Here is a 19,864-nt window from a genome sequence, read left to right on the forward strand (position 1 = left end):
TCCCATGCCCATGGGAGCTTATCATATTCTAAGTAATTATTAAACTCTTCATTTACTGTCCTCTGGTCTGTCATTGTTTAGTAAGAATTGACAGCAAAGACGAGAATACTAACACTTTGGAGAAATTGTAATCTTTTCAAGATACTAACTTTTTGGTTTGTTTTTTTTTTTAAACATAATGCAAATGTTCTCTGCTGAATTTTGAATTGCCTACTTACGCAGTCTGTTACAAGATTAAACAGATGACTAAAAATAGTAGTGATACTCTATGAAAATAGTTGTTGCTATGTAAACCTTGACTCTCCTTACAGATTAAAAGGCCTGGAGCAAATTACAAAGGCTACTATGCTTGGTCATCTGCTTCCCGTCCTACTGACATCTCTGATGCATCCAAATTTACAAACTCTAACAATGGCTGATGCCTTGATGCCTCAGCTGGTGCAGCTGGTTCTTTACACAAGTCAGGTACGGCCTTTGTGTCAGCAGTTGTCTACAAAGGAAAAAAGATGTGGTATGCATGTTCTACAATGCTATAGATCTTGGTCAAATTTCTGCAGTAAGTGATCCACAGATCATAGTTTTAAGAATTGCTCAACAGCTACAAAAGCTGATAATGCTGAATATTAAATTTGACTTTGTAAAACAGCTACTAAGTAATGATTTATTGTCAGTAACAACATACAGTGTGATTGTTAATATATTTCAATAATGAGATCTTAAAATTATTTACTGTTTGCATGTTTCTAACACTGGATATTTTCTGCCACAGACTGCGCTGCTGCTTAAAACTCAGTCTCCAGTTTTCTCAGAACTGAACAGTTCCCCCAGTGGTGCATCAGAACAGAAAGGGAAGCTGTTACCTGATGAGAGGTGATTTTCTTTACATTTGGGTCTTTTCATGGGATAAAATATCTTAGCTGTAATGTTCATTTGACCATTGCTGTGGGCTAAATCTTAAAGCAGCAATCTCTTGGGTTTTTCCTTTTTTTTTTTTTCCTTCCCTTCAAAAAGGCAAAGCTGTGATGGTTTGTAAGGCTACCTTAGAGATAGAGAAGCCTTTACAAAAGGCAATTGGTTCTAAATTTTTTTTGCGCATAGAATTAAATGATTAATATCTTCAGGTTGTTTGCACAGGATATGGTTTGTTTTGGTTTTTCCCTCACCTCAAGCGCTAGGAATTAATTCTCAATGTTCCTCTTAAAATAAATTAGGCTAAAGAAGACCATAATGAGAAAATGTAAATTGCTCTGGCAGCATGAGATACAGTATTAAAACTATTGGAAAGACATTAAATGGTTTCATTTACATAGATAAATACAACGATTGTAAGTCCTACATTTAAATCCTGTGTCTCGGCTCAAAGGTATACAGCTTCTGCTTAGAAACAGAAACACACAGCTAAATTAAATAAAAAATGCTTATCATATCTATTTGCAGTGTTGCAAAATTTGTAGTATTAAACAACTTTGTGATAATGAGTAATATAGTGTGTGAAAACTCTGCAGAATTTATTCTCAATCCTCCTCCAAATTATAAACTTCAGTGAAATATTAGGCATATTGTTTTATGACAGTATAATCAGTTTTGAGTGCTGTCCCAGGAGGGAAGGTTTTTTAATGCTACCAATTGTATGCTAGAATCTATATATAGTACCACTTACTTTTTTATGGTGCTACTTAGCTTGTTTACCGTAATTTGGAAGTTGGAAAGCATAGGGAAAAGCTCAGGTTAGAGATTGGCATAGTTATTTCTAATGTACAGAGTTGATGCTATTTAACTTCTGCATGTTCCCTCAATACAGTTATGCCTAAAATGAGGAGTCAATACCTTATGTCACTATGTATCAATACTGAGAGGTGATTTTAAGAACTTTATAGTTTGGTGTCTGAATATATAGTAGAAATCTGTGTGTTGAATTTTAGGACTAATTTTTCACTGTTATTTCAGAATGCTGGAAGAGAAAGAAGAACCAGGTTTTCTTACGGGTTTGAAGATCCCTGCTCCCTGGGCTGCTGGGAAGACTGTAGAAACAGTTCATCCCGTCAGGGATAACTATAAATTTAAAGAAACTGTACATATTCCGGGAGCCCGCTGTTTATATCTTAGATTTGACAACAGATGTTCTTCACAATATGATTACGACAAGGTAAGCAAGGGCCAATTCAGAAATTCTTTCTTTTGTATATATTTTCGTCAGCAGCACTTCCCATTTTCATCTTTTCTGCCCCTTGTCTTTCATGGCACCTGCTTTCCAGTTATTGTGATAATGCAGGTTTTTATTGATAGGAGCTTATTAGTGTACACTGTAATGTCACAGTCTGCTTACTTCAAGGCTGTAAAGTACAGAGAGGTTATTTCTTGTGTGGCACAAGTGTGAATAACTTTTCAAAAGAAATCTTGAGTTTCATCTGAAGACAAGACTTAGCTAAATGATAGAAAATGTAGAGAGTTGTTGACATGAAAAGGCAGGAAGATGAAGAAAAATGGTTCATGTTTAATTTCTGTTATTCTTGAAGAAATAATCCAGAAAGAGTATATACTTAATTCTTCTTGTGTATTGTTTCAGAACATAATATCCAGTGATTGTTTCAGTGTTTAAAACCTATCAGTTATGAGGATCTTTTGTTAAGAGCTAGGCTCTGTAATTAGCAAGTTTCCTCAAAAGATGTCAGAAATAGTGGTAGTTATGAAATAGGAGAAATATGGTAGGCTCCAGAGGTGTGAGGTTTGGGGCAGGGGTGGTTGTCCCCGTCCCCCCTCCCCCCCTCCCCCCAGATATTCATTTAAGTTCATTTCATGATGGCTCGGACTGTTGAGGTTTGACTTCCTTCTCATTTTTGCTGTTGTTCAGTTTTCCTTATTTCTCAAATGTTAATCTAGCTGCCTACTTTGTAGATCAGTGCAGTTTGTTTAAACTGGGCAAATTGGAAGGGTTACTTTTTTCCCCTGATGATAAATGGCTTGTTTACATGGATTAATATGAACAAGTATTTTCAATTTCAAGAGCACAACTAATAGCATTTATTTACTTTGTATAATCAGAGAACTACTTGTGCCGCTTACTAATTGTTACCGTATATTCTTCGACATAGAGCAAGTCCTGTGATACTCCATTAGTTATTTATAAGTGTCTTTAATATTAATGTCACCCATTACTGGTTAAACTCCTCCAGAAAACTTTGGGCCTCAGCATGTTCCCACTGAAGTCACTGACAAAATATTAACTTTGATGGGAGCAGGATCAATCCATTTATTAGTAGAGAGGCGGTATGTTCTAGTTAGCTCAGCACGAGGACTGGAAGTTAGGGTTTCTCCTGACTTTGGCTCCCAGTTCTGCTGCTGACTTGCTGTGTGACCTTGGGGGCAAGTCACTCAATTTCCTCTCTGCCTCAGTTTCCCCATCTGTAAAATGGGGATAATAATACTTGCCTACTCACCTCACAGGGCTGTTGTGAGGATTTGTTAATGTTGATAAAGCGCTTTGAAAATATAAAGCGCGGTGTAAGTGCTAAGTATTATTATTATTATTAGATTTTCTTGTTTTTCTCTTACAGTCTAACAGTGTATTTTATGTTTTGAAGTTGGTGATCTATGCTGGTCCTAACACAAACAGTAGGAAGGTTGCTGAGTATGGAGGCAATACACTGGGATATGGCAGCCGTAGTGTCTTAGGAACTGGTTGGCCGAAAGACTTAGTAAAGGTACAGTATTATAATCCAACAATATTTCACATAGAAAAATCCCCTTTGGAAACCATGTCGAGTCCATTTGAACCCTTAAAGCAGTGAAGTCCAAGTTTTTAAGTGTATGGTTATCCATGATGATATGACTTCTTAAGTGGGCTGTTATGTCCTTGGGGAATACCTTTAAACTCAACTGTATGTTATGTGTGATGCTTCTCTTTGAGCTTATCCTGGTCTGCTATGTCTTACTGGAATTCATTACCGGTATGTTTCAGTCCTGGAGTCTCTAATGGCACTACTGTTCTCATACGTGTATCTTCCTAGGAGGAATTCTTGCACACTCTGAGGTTGTGCATATTCTCTTAAGGTCCATGGGCATGACTGCATTTTTTTAGCAGTAACCCACAAATATAACAAGTAGTAAATGTAGCAACTTTTCAACCATTTGTGTTGGGTTTTAAAATTACAATGGATGCTTTTGGCAATAAAGCTAAGACAGAAAAAATCCTTCAAACTTCTTGAAACTTCAATATTTTAAGAATTCTGCAGTATGTTCCCTCAGATTGTATGCAGTATAATTTTTTTTTCTTATGTGTTTGTGCTGCTACATTGTCCCACACTAAAACTGGGCTTATATACATAATAAAAAATAATTTTGAAAATCAAAACAAGAAGTAATAAACTGGAAAGCAACTTCAGACAAGCAATTCATTGTTCACAGTTAATGGAATTTCATTTATTTTTCAGACATAGATTTTTATACTGTTCTTTTAGCAAACTCTTCTATTAATGTGTTGACATTCTTCTCCTTGAAGAGCTTGTCTGTCTTCCTTCAGAAGGAGAACTGTTGATTATTGCATGGTTTCTTGCAGACAAATAATGAAAGCGTTTTGATGAAAATCAAGGCCAAGTAACACAGACTGATAAATTCTACTTCTGATTCTACAACTATGGTGGTTTTTTTGTTTTACGATAGTTAGCCAGCAGCAAAATTAAAATCAAATTGTTCACTAAAAGATATCCTTACAAAAAGGGAAGAATCTTAAATCAGAGTATATAATTGGAGACAAAAATAATACTTAGATAACTGTCGTTAAAAACATTAATCCATAAAATAAGCCACTTTTATGAAAAGCCTGTTTGTTTGCCTCAATTCTTAAATGTATCTTCTTTTTTTTTTTTTTCCCCCCCCTCCTCCCCATCAAAATTTTAAGGTGGAAGGAGATACAGTCACCTTCTCCTTTGAAATGCGGAGTGGTCGTGAGCACAACACTCCAGACAAAGCTATGTGGGGCTTTGCTTGCACTGTTCGAGCACAGGTACTCAAACGTGACAGATTCCATGGGATAGGTTCAACTTCCATTTATCTTCTGTCTGTTGCACACTTCAGATCAAAGAGAAATATACCTCCAAGTTGGAAGTTAGCGTTTGAAACTTAAAACAGTGATCGCTTACTTATTTTGGCAGTTAAGACAAATCATCTTTTTACAGGACCTATGTTTTAGACATTTGGCTTCCTTAGCTAGAGATACCCTGTGGCATGGTCTGTACATGCTTAGGGTTTTATGAAGATACTTGTTACCAAATATGTCTTACCTATCTCTGGTCACTGGCACTGGACTTGGATGAAGTCACTTTAATATCTCTTGCTCCTTGTAGATCAGGATTTCTTTGGAGATATGGGTATCTTGTAACAACGTGGAAATCAGAGATTTAATGAGGGAATAACGATTCCAGCCTATAAAGAAGAGAGGGGAGGGACGCTGGGATCAAAGAAAAGGAAACTTGAATCCCACTACCAGGAAGCTAGGGCTAGGGCTGTGAGATGACAGATCTGTAGGCCAAAGAATGACTGAACCAAAAATAACTTTACCTTTTCTTTTCTTTCTTGGTTCAGGAGTAAATATAATGTTTAAATCCTTTGTTTCTTGTCTTGAGTTGTTCTTAAATATTGCTTTTAATTGTTAAGCATTTTTTCAGTATACCTCTGTGTAAGAGATATACGATTGATAGATATATATCTATATCTTTTATATTTAAGATTACATATAAAAATATAAAATCTCCTATCTTGAAATATGTTGGGGAAAGACTTCATGGTTGATTGATTAGTGTAACTTATCACTATTCCTACTACAGGAGTCTTCAGAGGATGTGTCAGGAGGCTTGCCATTCTTAGTTGACCTGGCACTTGGCCTTTCTGTGTTAGCTTGTTCTATGCTGCGAATATTATACAATGGACCAGAAATTACCAAAGATGAAGAAACCTGTCAAGAGCTCTTAAGATCTAAACTATTACAAAGGTAAAAAAAAGATTTTGATCTTAGTTCCCATGTGGGTTTTTTCCTGAGGGAAGGTGACTTTTGTAGTTGTGCTCAAGTCTCGTGTTTTAAGGTGATGTTTTGATAATTTTTCTTGCAGAGTTTGTTCAGCAGTTTTGTGTTGCCTAAAACTAAGGGAATATTCTCTAGAATAGAGGTTTTCTTTAGAGTAAGTAGAGGAGGATTGGACTGTACTTGGTATTTAGTATGTTAACATGTAGTCTCTGTCTTTGTAATATGTTGTTGACTGATGTGTCTTTCTGAATGAGAGGGGAGAGTTAGGGGGAAAAAAAATCCTTTTCATCTGTTTTTATTTATTTTTCCAGGTGCCAGTGGCAGGTGGAAGCTAATGGTGTAATATCTCCAGCCCTTACACCAAGTCCTTCTCCATTGCCTCTTACTATAGATGAAGATAGAGAGTTTACATATCCTTCTGATGTTCTAGTGCCTCCCGTTGGACACTATTTTGATCTGCCTAGGATTAGGCTGCCGCCAGGAATCATGATAAAACTCAGGGAAATTTCTGGACGTGCTCGGCCTCAATTTAGACCTAGTATAAAGTAAGTAGTCATTGTTTCGCTCTATTTTTCTAACTTGACTTTTATTGTTTGAAATGTTTGGTGCCAAAGTAAGTGAGCTAAAAAAGGAACGGTGAGGATGCGGCATGCCTGTCGTGTGATGGTATGCATTTAATATTCTGTAAATACTTGTTTGTGAATGCAGCGTTTAGTGAATTGTAAATATGAGTTATCAAAGTTTGTCCGTCATTCTTGCTTCATCAGTTTGGCTTTACCTATAACCCTAGGGAAGTGATTCAACCAGAAGTAATGGAGGAGATGGTAGTTTCGTGTGTGATTAAACATTTGAATTTGGTTGATGCACTCCAGTCCCTGATAAATTTCCAGTATCAGGAAGAACATGCTGAAGAATATGATTTACTTTGTAAAATTATGGGAGAGACCTTTAAGAAGCTGAATGCCATGGAGAGACAATTGCAGGTAAAAATAAAATTACATAAAAAAACAGAAGGCTTTTTTTGAGAATAAAGGTGTATTAACAGCATTTTAGAAACAGAAATACAAAATGTACTCAGATTTCTTCTAAGATCTCTTCTACTCCTTAAGATGAACAACTGCAATAAATGTTATTTTTGTCTCTTTATTAGAGTGTGGCCGAGCTGGAGCAGAAATGGCAGAATGAGGTAGATGACGCCATGCATGGGAAGCTGGAGAACAATGTCCCATTCTTTTATGATTATCACTTCAATGAGGTAAGCATTATGGCTGCTGTGTGTGCTCATGCTTCATGCTGCTCTCTCAATATATGTTCATCCTTTTCCTTCACTTTGTTTAGAGCAAGATGAAAGAACTAGAACTTCTGTGTTCAATGAAAGAAGTTTCTTTTGATGGAAGTGATCTTGAGAACGTGGTCCTGGCATTGAGGTTAGTAGCTGGCTGTGGAGTGTACCATTTAGGCAAGGTACTTAAAAGATAGGCAACTTTAAGCAGCTGTGGAATTTCAGTGAGTTCGAAAAGTAGTTATGCAGAGCTAAAGTTGCATACATACATAAATGCTTGTATCTCATGGTACCCTGTGACACTTAATGATGTGAAACAAAAGCTGGCACTGAATGTTTCAAAAACATTTTATGTCTAATTCCATTAAAGGCTGGTAGACCTATGGAAAGAAAACAGTCTTTGGGAGCAGGAACATTCAGATGAAGTTCTAACAGGGATGCAAATACATTAAAACTTAATTTTCCTGTCTGTCTAGCAATATCTGATTAAATTGTTAGAAACATTTGTGCTAAATATATTAATATTAGTACCTACAGCTACTAGTTCTTACTAACAAATCACTTGTTTATTTCTTTAGTTTTTTCTGCTTTCTACTTTGTTGGCATAGAATAGATTGGTGCTGTGCGTCGTCTTTAAAATAACCTTTGTCACAGTAACACTTTATTTCAGAAGGCGTTAAAACATAATTGAGTTTGTTTCTTTTATTTTTCTCTCGTAATCTTAGGGAGAAGTTTTTTCAAGAGGTGAATTCACTAATACAGAAGACCTCTCATCCCCTAGCAAAAACAAAAACATTAGTTAAGAGCTTGATGAACAGAGCAGAGCTGTTACTACATGTCACTATTGCAGCACAGTCTGGTATCACAAGAAGTATATCTGGTACCCCTGCAGAGACTCCAGGTATATATATCATTACCAGCATTGTACTTACTTTTTTTTCCTCATTTTTTCTAAGATAAAATTTATTCCTTTTCTCTTATTTTCCCTCTTTCACTTAAATTAAAATTAAGCCTTTTTTTTTACCTTTTCAAATTAAATAAATTCTTTTACAGTATATGAAGTTGAGTCTTTGTTTTCTCATTGCCATAATGATGGTAAACTAAGGTCTGAGTAATAATATGTGCAATTTAAACTTTAGTCCCCTGAATTATTTGGAAAAAAATGCTTAACCTAATCAAAACAAAACTAACTTGAAGCAATACCTGAAAACAGGAGAGTCCTCAGAACTGAGTTGTAAGTTCTTGCTTAGACTGTGTTTTCCCCATGCTGTGTTACAGCTTTCACTGGAATGTCCACAATGATTTTAAAAACAGTTTGTAAATAACCTCCTACACCAGCAGTGACGTTCTTTCATATTGTATAATATTGCAGCCTGTAAATCAGCATCTGAAACAAAAGTGATATCTCACGCAGTCCGCCAGCCTGTCTTCCTTCGCAGCATGTCAGCACCATCTGACTTAGAAATGATTGGTAATGAAGATATCGAGTTTGCTAGATCAAGTCAAAGGTATACAAGGGTTTATTCCGCTCAGCTGCTTTACAGTAATGTGGCCTAAGTTGTTTAAATCATCATAAACTCTGCAAGTATAGCACGTTTTTTTTATTGGATCAATTTACTGCTGCCAGGTGTAATTATCCTATATTCTCATAGGCGACGCCATGTTACCAGCCATAGAAGTAGCTCTTTCACTCTTCTCCAGTCACTGACTATTGAGGATAGCAGGGATAAACCCACGTACAGCGTCTTACTGGGGCAACTGTTTGCTTTCATTGGAACAAATCCTGACCAAGCGGTATGTCATTCTAAATGTGCTAAATACTATATTTTCAAATTCAGACTTTCACAAAGAAGGGAGGTGTCTTGCTTGTGTCTCATTAACAAAAACAAACAAACAAAATCTCGTAGGTATCCAGCAGCAGTTTCCTGCTAGCTGCTCAGACCAGGTGGCGTCGTGGGAATACGAGGAAGCAAGCCCTGGTGCATATGAGAGAGTTGTTGACGGCAGCTGTTCGGGTGGGTGGTGTGACGCATCTTGTAGGCCCAGTGACCATGGTACTTCAGGGAGGACCAAGGTTTGTTTATTTCTCTGAAAATAATTAAATGTTTCGGTCTCTGTAGCAGATAGTAAGAAAAACTATAAGAAGTGACTAGCTGTGAGGGCCCAAGTTTGCAGAACAAAGCTTGCAACAACCACTTTTATTGGCCTTTGTGCGGTAGAAAGGCAGAAACTTCTAAGAAATGCTTTTATTTGGGGATTAGTGTTTTGTAGGTTTTATTTGGCAGTAGATGAAATTTGCTTTCATACTGGGATGACTTACTCTCCTGACTTAATTCTAAACTCATGTTAATTAGGTATTAGTGGTACATTTGGCTGATACTAGTACTGTCATCTAAATTTTGATAAATATTTTGCAAGTATTTTGTTTGTAGTCAAATTTCAATCATGGCTGAGGTAAAACTACCATACAATCTTGTTTACGTATGTTTCATACTAAAACGTTAAGTGACTTGCAGTTTTGCTTCTAAATCTTCCTCAGGTGATTCTTAATATGTGCTCATTATTTTTTTTTTAAAGCTATATTTGGAAGTTTGTTCATTTTATTTAACCTAGAAAGCCTACTATTCAAATATCTAACTACCAACAGAATTGAAGAGCTCACGTGTGGCGGGATGGTGGAACAAGTCCAGGAAGCTTTTGGAGAGACTATGACGTCTGTGGTCTCGCTGTGTGCTCGCTACCCCATTGCTTGTGCAAATAGCATTGGCCTCTTATGCACTATACCTTACACAAGGTACGAAAGTATTTCTCTCAAAGGGAAGGAGGGCATCCACAGCTGTGCTTATTAGGTTTTGCCTTAAGGAGAAGCATTACATAGTATAACTATACTCCCTTTCTTCATAATGAGGAGTATCTGAGAACATCACGTTAAATTTTCTCAGAATACAGATTTTCAGGTGGGGAGGCCAAGGGAGAGACAGAACCATCTTTCTGCGACGTGAAGTAATTGCTGAGTGAACAGCAAGTTCTTGATTTTAATTTTGTCTGTTGTTAGTGACTGAAAAGTTACTTCAGTAAAATCCGAATTTCTCTTGTCATACAGGAGCGAAGAGAAGTGTTTGGTACGTAGTGGCCTGGTACAACTTATGGACCGGCTTTGCAGTTTAAGCAGCCAGACAGAATCCAGTTCAAATGAAAAACAGACTAAGAAACAGAAGGTGGCCACCATGGCTTGGGCTGCCTTTCAGGTGCTAGCCAATCGGTGTGTTGAATGGGAGAAAGAAGAAGGTAGGAACACTGCCAACTATATTTCTACTGTGCACTTCAGAATTGTGCAAGTGCCTGAGAAGTGGTGTAAATGTATTTAAAATAGGGCATTCGCTCACCATGATTTCAGTACTGTTTGGATTCTTTAGAACACACAAATGGATACAAAAATAAGTTGATTTTTGTCTTGTTTTTTTCTTAATTCTAGCTTTTCCTCCTAATGGGAGTGTTTGTTGCAGATAATTTCAAGTCTGCCATTTGGTTCTGCCTAGACATAACCATAGAACTAGGAGACCCCGGGTGATCACTTACGCATTTCTCCTGTGTTAGGATTCACCCATAACTTACATAAACTTATAGACACGTGGCTATTGGCTAATGGAACACAGATGTTGTATCAGGTTTTATTTTTAATTAAAGACATTTATATAAATGTTTTGCTATAGCAAAATAAAAATATTTTTTATTATTTTCAGTTTATGAGTAAGAAATTTGTAGATGTGTACATTCATTTTTGTTAATTACAATTGTGTATTCTTGCATTACTTTTAAAGGTGGTTCAACAGAAGCTGTTCACTCTGGTCTGGCTCGTCAGGTCTCCAGCCTTCTTACCAACCACCTCGCACGAGCTACGGAGTGTTGTGGTAATCAAGCTGCAGGAAATGATGCGCTTCAAGATGTTCTCAGTCTTCTTAATGACCTGTCAAGGTACTAGGCCTTTGTCTCTGGAGTATATTTTTTTTATGTATGTAAACAGGTGGGAGTTCTTTTGGGGTTTTTGGGGAGGGGGGGGTTGACAGTAGTGAAGGTAAGATAACTTTCAAAACCATTCTAAAACTTGATTGTAAACTGACACTTACTCAATCTTGGTGTTTTATCAGTGCTATCAAGTTATGTAAGAATTGTTGCAGATAAGGTTTTGTCAGACGCTGAAATTTTTTTAAAATTACATCTTGAAAACAAATGAATCTATTATTTACAAGAGCATCATCAAACAATCAATTTTTTTTTTTCCAAACAGCAGTTACCTGTGTTTTTCCCTTTCAGGAGTCACATAGGTAAAGCAATCCTGAGCCAGCCAGCCTGCGTGTCCAAGCTTTTGTCACTTCTTTTGGATCAGCGTCCTTCTCCAAAGTTGGTCCTTATAATCCTCCAGTTGTGTCGTGCTGCACTGCCTCTCATGAGTGTTGAGGACTGTGGAAATGTGGAATTGCCTCCCTGGAGTTACTCTGTACCCTCTCTGAACAGTGAACAGGATGATCCCAGTGACCCAGCCTCCAAGATTGCCTCTCTGCTGTTGGCAAAGCTGGCGGATTATGTAGTACCAGGTACCAGCATCTTTTTGGTGTCATGCTAATTTGAGAAATTGCCAAGCAAGTCATGGTTGTGCAAAGAGCTTTTGTATTGACAAAAAGTTCAAGTAGGAAAAGGTATATGATATATCAGTGTTGAAAGATAGGATATTTCTGTGACTTTCCATCTGCCTCTTAATTTAACTGTTCTCAGACTAAGGTCACAGTGTGTCACAGTGATGTTTTAGATGCATCTCAGGTGTGGTGTGTTAGCATTAGTTTCAAGGGCAAGAAAGTTTGTTGATGGAGCTCATGGTTGTGTATTTTCCTTTGTTTTGGTTTTTGCCTTTCTACTTCAAGGATGCCAGACGGTTCTTTCTCCAACTGCCTCTGAGCCGGATACTACTTTGGCAAAAGCCAGCCCTAAAAATTCCATAAAAGGCGATAAAGATCCTGGAGAAGAAAGCGAGGCAGTGGATGGTAAACTTTCTATTTTTATTCATAAACGGGAAGACCAGTCATCGCATGAAGTCCTTCAGCCATTACTAAGGTAATCTTAACTCACTGGATTGGAATTAGCAACCAATTTCACCAATTCCATTTCTCTTCTTTTTTTTTAGTGCTACAGCTGTAGAAAAATGCATCCTAGACATAATAGTAAATGGGAAAGAAAAGTCTTCCCAGTTTGTTGTATTTACTGGCAAACTAATAAGATAATGCAAAAATGGCTCATAGAGCTGTTGCTTAACATATTGTTACCTGGATAAAAATGCACACCACTATACTGAATTTGTGATGAGGCAGCAGCAGAAAGAATCTAAATCCCAATGCTTTGGACTTCTTTGGTTTGTAGAAGACTATTTAACAATATAGGAGCAGCAAAGTTGAAACAGCAAAGTATACAGATGTATAAAAGGAGGATGGGGATGTGAAATACGACGTTTTGGTTTTGCCTTGCTTACAAGCCATGTAAGCCACTAACAAAGGAACATAAAACCATCTTAATCTGTCTGAAAACAATCACGTGAAAAATTAGCTACTTAAATGATGCTCCATCAGAAAAAATTGAACGTGTCTTGTTATAGTATTACAGACTATGTAGGACTAACAAATAGAACTATCAAAGCAGAATGGCTTTAAAAGCATTGCTTTTAATAATGCATGTGCTGGATAATAATTTGCTGTTACAGCTTCTGTAATATTCTTAGTACACACCTGGATTTGAGATCTCTGAATGTCAAACAGCCAACATTATCACCTCTTGCTTTTTGTACTGTTTGTCTCATCTTCCCCCACTCCAAGTTGGTTTTGAACCTGTGCCCTAAAAATTATCCTAAAAGGTACAGCTGTTGGGTGTTCTTAGGTGAAAGGTTAACTCGGAGCCCTCAGGCATTTGTGTTCAGTAAAAGCTAATTTCATGATGCTTCTTTTTGAGGGGTGGAAGGCTAAATTGCTATGCAAATAACTACATTCAATAGTATTAAATTCCTTTTCTAAATTACAGTGCAACTGGGTATGTCCTTAACTATCAAGTATTTCTATTGCTGTTGAGTAATTCAGTTGCAAGGGTTGCTTTCAAATAATTTAAAAACACACATAGTATAGTAAATTGGACTGCTGTTTTTTCCACCAATGAAAAAAAGCTAATGTGTTTTGTTTTCACTTTAATAGTAGCTCAGAAGGTCGTCCATTCCGACTAGGAACAGGAGCCAATATGGAGAAAGTGGTGAAAATGGATCGAGACATGACAAAAGTAAGAAAAGAAATAACTAAAAAATTATTCAACATCGTAAAAATCGGTGGCCAGTCAGAATTCTTGTTTGTTACTGATGTTAAATCCCCTTTGTTAAATGTTGTTTAATTTACAGAACTGTTCAGAAAGAGAACTTTAATGTTAGCATTATATAGTTATTGATGTAAATACAGGGGTAAATGATGAAAAACAATTTCAGCTAATGCTTCCTCCAACGATTGTAGGTCATGTTTAAGCCCCTTTAATATTCTCTTTCCTGAAGTGTTTAATGCATGTTGATAGTATGAATTTTAAACCACTTATTTAAATTAAATTTTCATGTATATTTTCAGACTTGTTCTTGAGTATTTGCACCAGAAATACTCATGTGTGGCTTTTTGATCAGAGAAGAGAAACTGTACTGTTAAGCTAAGAATGGAATATTAAATCCCCATTGATCTCTGATCTCTTTGTAGACGAGAAAAAGCAACAGAAAGAATTTGTCTTGCGACTGTGACTAATACATACACAGGAGGATGTTTTGATGTGTTCTCAGTACTTTTAACTCTCCTCCCTCTGCATACGTAAATGCATCACATAATGTGCCCAAATAGAGCTAACATTAGTATTTGTCTTATATGGCAATTTTATTTTCAGAGTGGCTGCTGTGAAGTTATTACAGAAGAAGCTGCTGCAGCTCTTCGAAAGGCAACTAAGTGGGCACAGTCTGGTCTAATAGTTAGTGTTGGGCCACCCATAGAAACTGTCAATCCAGAAACTACTAGTGGGCTGTCCACTGGGGACAAAAAGAAGACCGCACAAACATCTATTTGCAGAGAGAGGAATTCTGAGCTTGCCAGGTAAGTCACTTTGATTCTGTAGTTAGTCTAGGTTCTGCTTTTCTGTATATCAGTATTTGTAGCACTCTACAAAATAATCTCAGTATTCATAAAATTCCCTTTTTTGTGCTGTGTATTGTTGTTGACAACTGAAGCTTCTTTTCCTTCTCTTGTTTTGAAATTAATGGGCAAATTGCTTTCTTCTTCTGTATAGGACAGATCCTGTGAGGCCATTCATTAGTGGTCATGTTGCAAACAGCATGGCAGCAGAGGTGATCGCTTTGCTACATAGCTTGCTGATGGCACCAGAATCAAATGCAGCTCAGATATGGACAACAACTGCTGAAAAAGTAAGCAAACAGAAGATTAGGTATCCAATTCTACACCAAGCATGTATTGAGTAGTTAAGAGAACTTAATTATTAGCAATTTCCTAAGCTACTCCTTTCCGATTTACTACTTCTAACACTTCAAACCAGGATGTGTAACTGGATAGAAGCAGCCCTTTCTAGTAGGTGGTATCTGTCTAATGTCTTAGGGTGGAATAAATAATCAAAAATTATCCAGCATTAGAGAATGTGTTGTCATTCTGTAATTCACCTCTCATTTTTTTCAGTAATTAATAATGCTGTTTGTTTAGGGAGTTACCTTGCCTTTGCCAGGTAGTTATTCTACCTTTGCTATTCAGTCCTCTTTTCCATGCCATGAGGGTCTAAAGTGTTGGCTGAAAAGTGTAGCACATTGCTTTTATGTTCCTCTGAATCCTGTAGCACCTAATCTGTTGCTTAGGCTAAATCCTTGAGCAAAGACTTTTGCTAAGATTATATATGTAACTCTGTGATTCTAAAAGTTATTAGGGAATGGAGCCAGCTTTGATGGTGTTCACACTTGAGAGAACTTAGAGTATTCCGAGTTATATAATTCTCTTTAAGAACAAAAATAATTCTTCTGAGACTGTGTGTGGGCTGGAGGCTTGGGGCATTGGTTTTTGTTTGAATTGTGCTTTGAAGTTATTCTCTGGTATTTTTGCTTCTGTCTTCAGGTTCTGTCTCGGGCTCTGATGTACATTCCACAACTTGGGAAATATGCAGAGAGTATTTTGGAGAATGGGAGCAGCAGTGGAAGGAAACTTGCTAAACTTCAAAGAATTGCTCGGCAGGCAGTAGCTGCCCTTTGTGCTCTGGGTGGCTTTAAGGAGACGATTAAAATAGGTTCTGAAGTTCAGGTAATTCAGTGCCGTTCACATTTTATATCTTAAATGAGAATCGGTGCTTTTGACGATGTTTTGCCTACATTGGTATACTTGTGAAGCAGCGTGCATATCGCCTGCGATTGTGAAGCAGTTTCAATAACACTTGTGGAGACCGCTATTGTGTGTTATTCCTAAAATACCCGGCTCTAATTGTGTGTTGAGTTGGTCTGTGGTATTAAATGTTCAGTGTTTCTTGTTTGTAAAGCCTTAAATCTTATGCAGACCTTCTTTGGTTGTAGGTTTTAGGTAAAGGAATAGCAGGAAGCATTGGAGTTGTGGCATCTATTAATGAACAAGAAGGTATAGCAACGGTCAAATTTCCACCTACCAGTATAGACAGTAGAAAGACCTCACAAGCATCAGACACATTAACTATTCCATTATCTAGGCTCTGTGTTCCAAGATCTGAGGTACGGTATTTTTAAGAATCCAATATTAAGTATAATGTCAATTATTTATTTTTTTGGCACAGCATACTGGCAATTAATCTACAGCATGTAAAAAGTCTCTTCATCTTTGATTAAATATTATTTGTGAAGTTTGCCTCATTATTTTAAACATATCTTAACAATATCTATATGTAAATTCTCATTCAAGTAACATGGATATTCATCTATTGGTGCTTAAAGAAGTTCCATTGCATACTGTGTTGGTTTTTTTGGTTTTGTTTCTGTTTTTTCTTTTTTTGACTGGTGTTTGGTGCTGGTTTTGTGATAGTACAAAATGAGAATTAACTCCAGGTAATAAAACGCCCTCATTTCTTAGAAACTAACTACTTGAATTTAACTTTTTACCGTGCCCCCCCACCATCAGGCATTGCCTCTTCATAAACTGTCCATTACTGAGAAGGTAGTACAGGCAGTCCAGTCCATGTTGCTTCCTCAGGAGGGAAGTCTATCTATTCACACCTCACTTCCTGCAACAGGAGATGGCTCAACTCCAGTAATGGCAGTGGTCCGGCTTCTTGCTGAAATAAGAACCAGGTGAGTCGTCGGTTTTTGTGCAGCACCCCAGTCTGTTCTGATACCACACAAATGTTCAAGAAAATTGCATGGGTTCTTGTTTTCTTCCTTGTGGGTATTGACATATGACAGCAGGGGACAGTGCAAAAATTCTTGTTTGCTTCCTTAAGTACATTTAGTGTCTGGATGTTGTTAAAACGAGCACCAAAAATAAAGTGCCCCCTGTCACACTGACAATGCATTGAGCCAATGCTTCATATAAGTAAATGTTACGAAGCAGGGGAAAACTGTCATTGTGGAAGTTCCAATGGATAGCTAAGCAACCAGACAAAGAAGTAGATCAGTCGGCATGCTGCTTTTAAAATAGTCTTGAATTCAGTACATGTAAAGACAACTTTGAATTCAGCGTACGCTTTTGTAATGCTTTAAACATATTATTTTTCCATTAAGAGCATGCCTGGTGATGGCTCAGCTGTTAGAAGACAGCTCATTCTGTGAAGAATTCATTCAACAGTGTCCAGCTGCTGTAGAAGTTCTTAATTTGGTAGCACAGGAGTGCAGCCCTGGTAGGTATTCAACATGTTCTTGCAGCTTCATTGTCGTATTCAGTTCAGAGACATAACAGCTTTTAAAACCATTTCAGTGTTTTGTCCTCCAGCTACTTAGAGTTTGATAGCTAGCACAGTACAGCGTGTCTTGTCATAGCTGCAGAGCTGTTAACATAAGAGTAGCTAATAATCAGACTAAATCATTTTAAATATTAGGCATAAAGTTTAGGCCAGAACGTGATTATCCTATGCGTCACAGAACATGTAAGTCCTGGAACTAGCTCTCTACTACTATGCTTCTGAACTCTCTCCGCTTTTCTTGCTTCCAGTGTAACTGACTCTGTATTCCTTGACATTATCATTTATATGTTTTCTTTTTATGACCTTTTTGCTGTTTCTTTACAATGTTTTCTTGTATTCCTTGTCATTGAGCTCTTGATTTCCTTCCCTCTTGTTTAAGGATAAGCAGTGGGCCCAGCAGAAGTCTTAGTTCAAGGGCAAGTTTTAGGAACATATCAGAGCCTTTCATTGGAGGAAAAGTGGCTGAAGCGAAGGATGTTAGGGTAGGAACCAAGTGGATTTCAGTATGATCTCCAGTGTAAAAGGGAGCATACCTTTTTTTTTGACACTAGGCACAAATTCTTTTGAGTTCCTGCTTTTGCTGGGTCATAAACTTGCTCACTAAAATGAATTTTATATCTTAATTAACATTAACAATGTCTTTGCTAACCGAATATAAATTAAATGTGAGGAAAACAATTGCTTGTATACATTAGATTTTGTCCTTAATTTTGTTGATTAGGTAAGTGAGACTATTTGACCAGATCTCTTAAAATGCAAATGTCATATTTGTTTCTATTTACCGGTATTAAGATTGCATTGTTGGACTCAAGTAACTAGATTTGCTTGGACCTTCATGACTTGGTTTGGTTTTTTGTTACAGGGGAGAGGCTCCTTGTTGTAGAAATGCAGTGTGAAAGGTTACGAATGTTGTATCGTGACTGTGCTCGACCTCCCCCTCCTCCACTCCAAGCAGACAGAAGACAGGTGAGCACAGAAACAGTGCTGAGTCTTCTGTCCCTTGCCAATGAAGCCAACTGCTGAGTGCAGAGGGGTCTGCCTGTGGTGTTGGAGCCAAACTGGTTGGATTCTTATTTAAACATTTCATTTAATGTGAATTTCTGTAATGGGATGTGATTTGTTGTGATTGCGGTTGTGGTAGTTGCATGTGTTGTATTAAATGTGCACTTCATGAAAGAATGTGTCATTGGATTTCAGTAGGTGACTTCAACTGTAGTTGGTAGAATAAAATGCTCTGTTCCCATTTGTAGCCCAAAGAAATCACTTGGAGCCCATCAAGAGTGTTTCCCCCTGTGCGAGCATGCATGTTTTCATCGCATCTTACAGCTGTGACCTTTTTGGCTGATCCTAGCGCAGGTGGGGGACTTCCTCGGGGCACATTCATCTATGCCACTTCACCAGTTCCAGTACAGGTAAGAAGTCACAACTGTACAATATTCAATAGTGCATGAAAAGAAAAAGAAAGAATATTTTCTATTTTACCTATGTTTTGTAAATAATTTTTTAAAAATTATTATTTTTATTTCTAGGCACCATCATTCTACTGGGAAATTGAAATAGTTTCCTATGGAGATACAGATGATGACACTGGACCAATAGTTTCATTCGGGTTTGCTACAGAAGCCGAAAAACGGGATGGTGCTTGGACAAACCCAGTGGGCACCTGTCTCTTTCACAAGTACGTTGGAGATGTACATCAAAAATCATGGTCTTGCTCAGTACATTTGTAAGTTCCTTAGGGGGGCGTATTGTGAGCACATTGTAGTAGGTAATACATACATTTTAACTGAAATGTTAAAATGATGAATTAGAATATCTCCTTATCAAAATAAGGAGAGTTGAGTTGCCTCTTGTCAGTATCACAGTACCTAGACTTCAGCTGGTAGCGAGTTGTAATCCTTACTTGCTTCAGTGCTCTTTTTAATTTTCTTCATGTGTTACTTCTCAGCAACGGGCGAGCAGTGCATTACAATGGCTCCAGCTTGCTACAGTGGAAGAGTGTTAGATTGGATGTGACTCTTTCTCCTGGTATGTAAGAGTACAGCTAATTTGCTTCTCTGGTAAATCAGAAAATCCTCTAAATGTAAGGGAAACAGTGGATTTAAATCCATGTTCTTCTTTTGATGATTATATTTTTCTGCAGGTGATGTAGCAGGAATTGGATGGGAAAGAACAGAAGGAACTCCACCCCCTCCAGGGCAGCCAGCTAAAGGCAGAGTTTATTTTACGTATTGTGGGCAGCGACTTGGGCCATATCTGGAAGATGTCTCTGGTGGAATGTGGCCAGTTGTCCACATTCAGAAAAAGGCAAGTTTTTAACAGAAATAACGTTGCTTGATATATATTCTTTCAGAAATATTAAAAACATGGTATAGAAAGTATTGAGCCTGCTTACCTATCTATAAAAAAGTAGAGTGATAGTTTTTACCTTTATTGAGTTAGGTTGAGATATTCCATTACCCTTCCCAGGTGCATATATGTTTTGTCATTATTTTGAACTTTTTCTGCCCATTAGGACACTAACGTGCAGCTGGCTTGATGAGATGGCATTATTCTGCGCTAGTAGCCCTTTTATTAGTATTCCTTCCAGC

The 19,864-nt window shown here is 37.4% G+C and overlaps 1 protein-coding gene across 9 annotated transcripts in view; it reads left to right on the plus strand.

Moving 5' to 3' along the window:
• HECTD4 (HECT domain E3 ubiquitin protein ligase 4) overlaps positions 1-19,864 on the plus strand; it is a 78,916-nt gene that overhangs the window by 33,001 nt on the left and 26,051 nt on the right. For 4 of the 9 annotated variants that reach the window (XM_075167593.1, XM_075167584.1, XM_075167585.1 and 1 more), the window contains 31 exons: positions 312-465; positions 770-870; positions 1,948-2,146; positions 3,555-3,701; positions 4,898-5,002; positions 5,823-5,986; positions 6,331-6,564; positions 6,810-7,002; positions 7,170-7,274; positions 7,358-7,446; positions 8,027-8,202; positions 8,674-8,809; positions 8,954-9,095; positions 9,209-9,375; positions 9,949-10,095; positions 10,405-10,589; positions 11,123-11,276; positions 11,616-11,896; positions 12,221-12,410; positions 13,532-13,613; positions 14,250-14,452; positions 14,646-14,781; positions 15,473-15,655; positions 15,922-16,092; positions 16,496-16,665; positions 17,095-17,210; positions 18,136-18,239; positions 18,524-18,685; positions 18,803-18,999; positions 19,222-19,301; positions 19,417-19,580. In XM_075167593.1, coding sequence (XP_075023694.1) covers positions 312-465; positions 770-870; positions 1,948-2,146; positions 3,555-3,701; positions 4,898-5,002; positions 5,823-5,986; positions 6,331-6,564; positions 6,810-7,002; positions 7,170-7,274; positions 7,358-7,446; positions 8,027-8,202; positions 8,674-8,809; positions 8,954-9,095; positions 9,209-9,375; positions 9,949-10,095; positions 10,405-10,589; positions 11,123-11,276; positions 11,616-11,896; positions 12,221-12,410; positions 13,532-13,613; positions 14,250-14,452; positions 14,646-14,781; positions 15,473-15,655; positions 15,922-16,092; positions 16,496-16,665; positions 17,095-17,210; positions 18,136-18,239; positions 18,524-18,685; positions 18,803-18,999; positions 19,222-19,301; positions 19,417-19,580 — 4,837 coding nt within the window. The remainder of the gene's footprint in view (positions 1-311; positions 466-769; positions 871-1,947; positions 2,147-3,554; positions 3,702-4,897; positions 5,003-5,822; positions 5,987-6,330; positions 6,565-6,809; positions 7,003-7,169; positions 7,275-7,357; positions 7,447-8,026; positions 8,203-8,673; positions 8,810-8,953; positions 9,096-9,208; positions 9,376-9,948; positions 10,096-10,404; positions 10,590-11,122; positions 11,277-11,615; positions 11,897-12,220; positions 12,411-13,531; positions 13,614-14,249; positions 14,453-14,645; positions 14,782-15,472; positions 15,656-15,921; positions 16,093-16,495; positions 16,666-17,094; positions 17,211-18,135; positions 18,240-18,523; positions 18,686-18,802; positions 19,000-19,221; positions 19,302-19,416; positions 19,581-19,864) is intronic. The other 5 variants (XM_075167588.1, XM_075167589.1, XM_075167587.1 and 2 more) reach the window with 4 other exon arrangements.

This window comes from Calonectris borealis, chromosome 18 (assembly GCF_964195595.1).
Source record: "Calonectris borealis chromosome 18, bCalBor7.hap1.2, whole genome shotgun sequence".
Classification (NCBI taxonomy): Eukaryota; Metazoa; Chordata; class Aves; order Procellariiformes; family Procellariidae; genus Calonectris; species Calonectris borealis.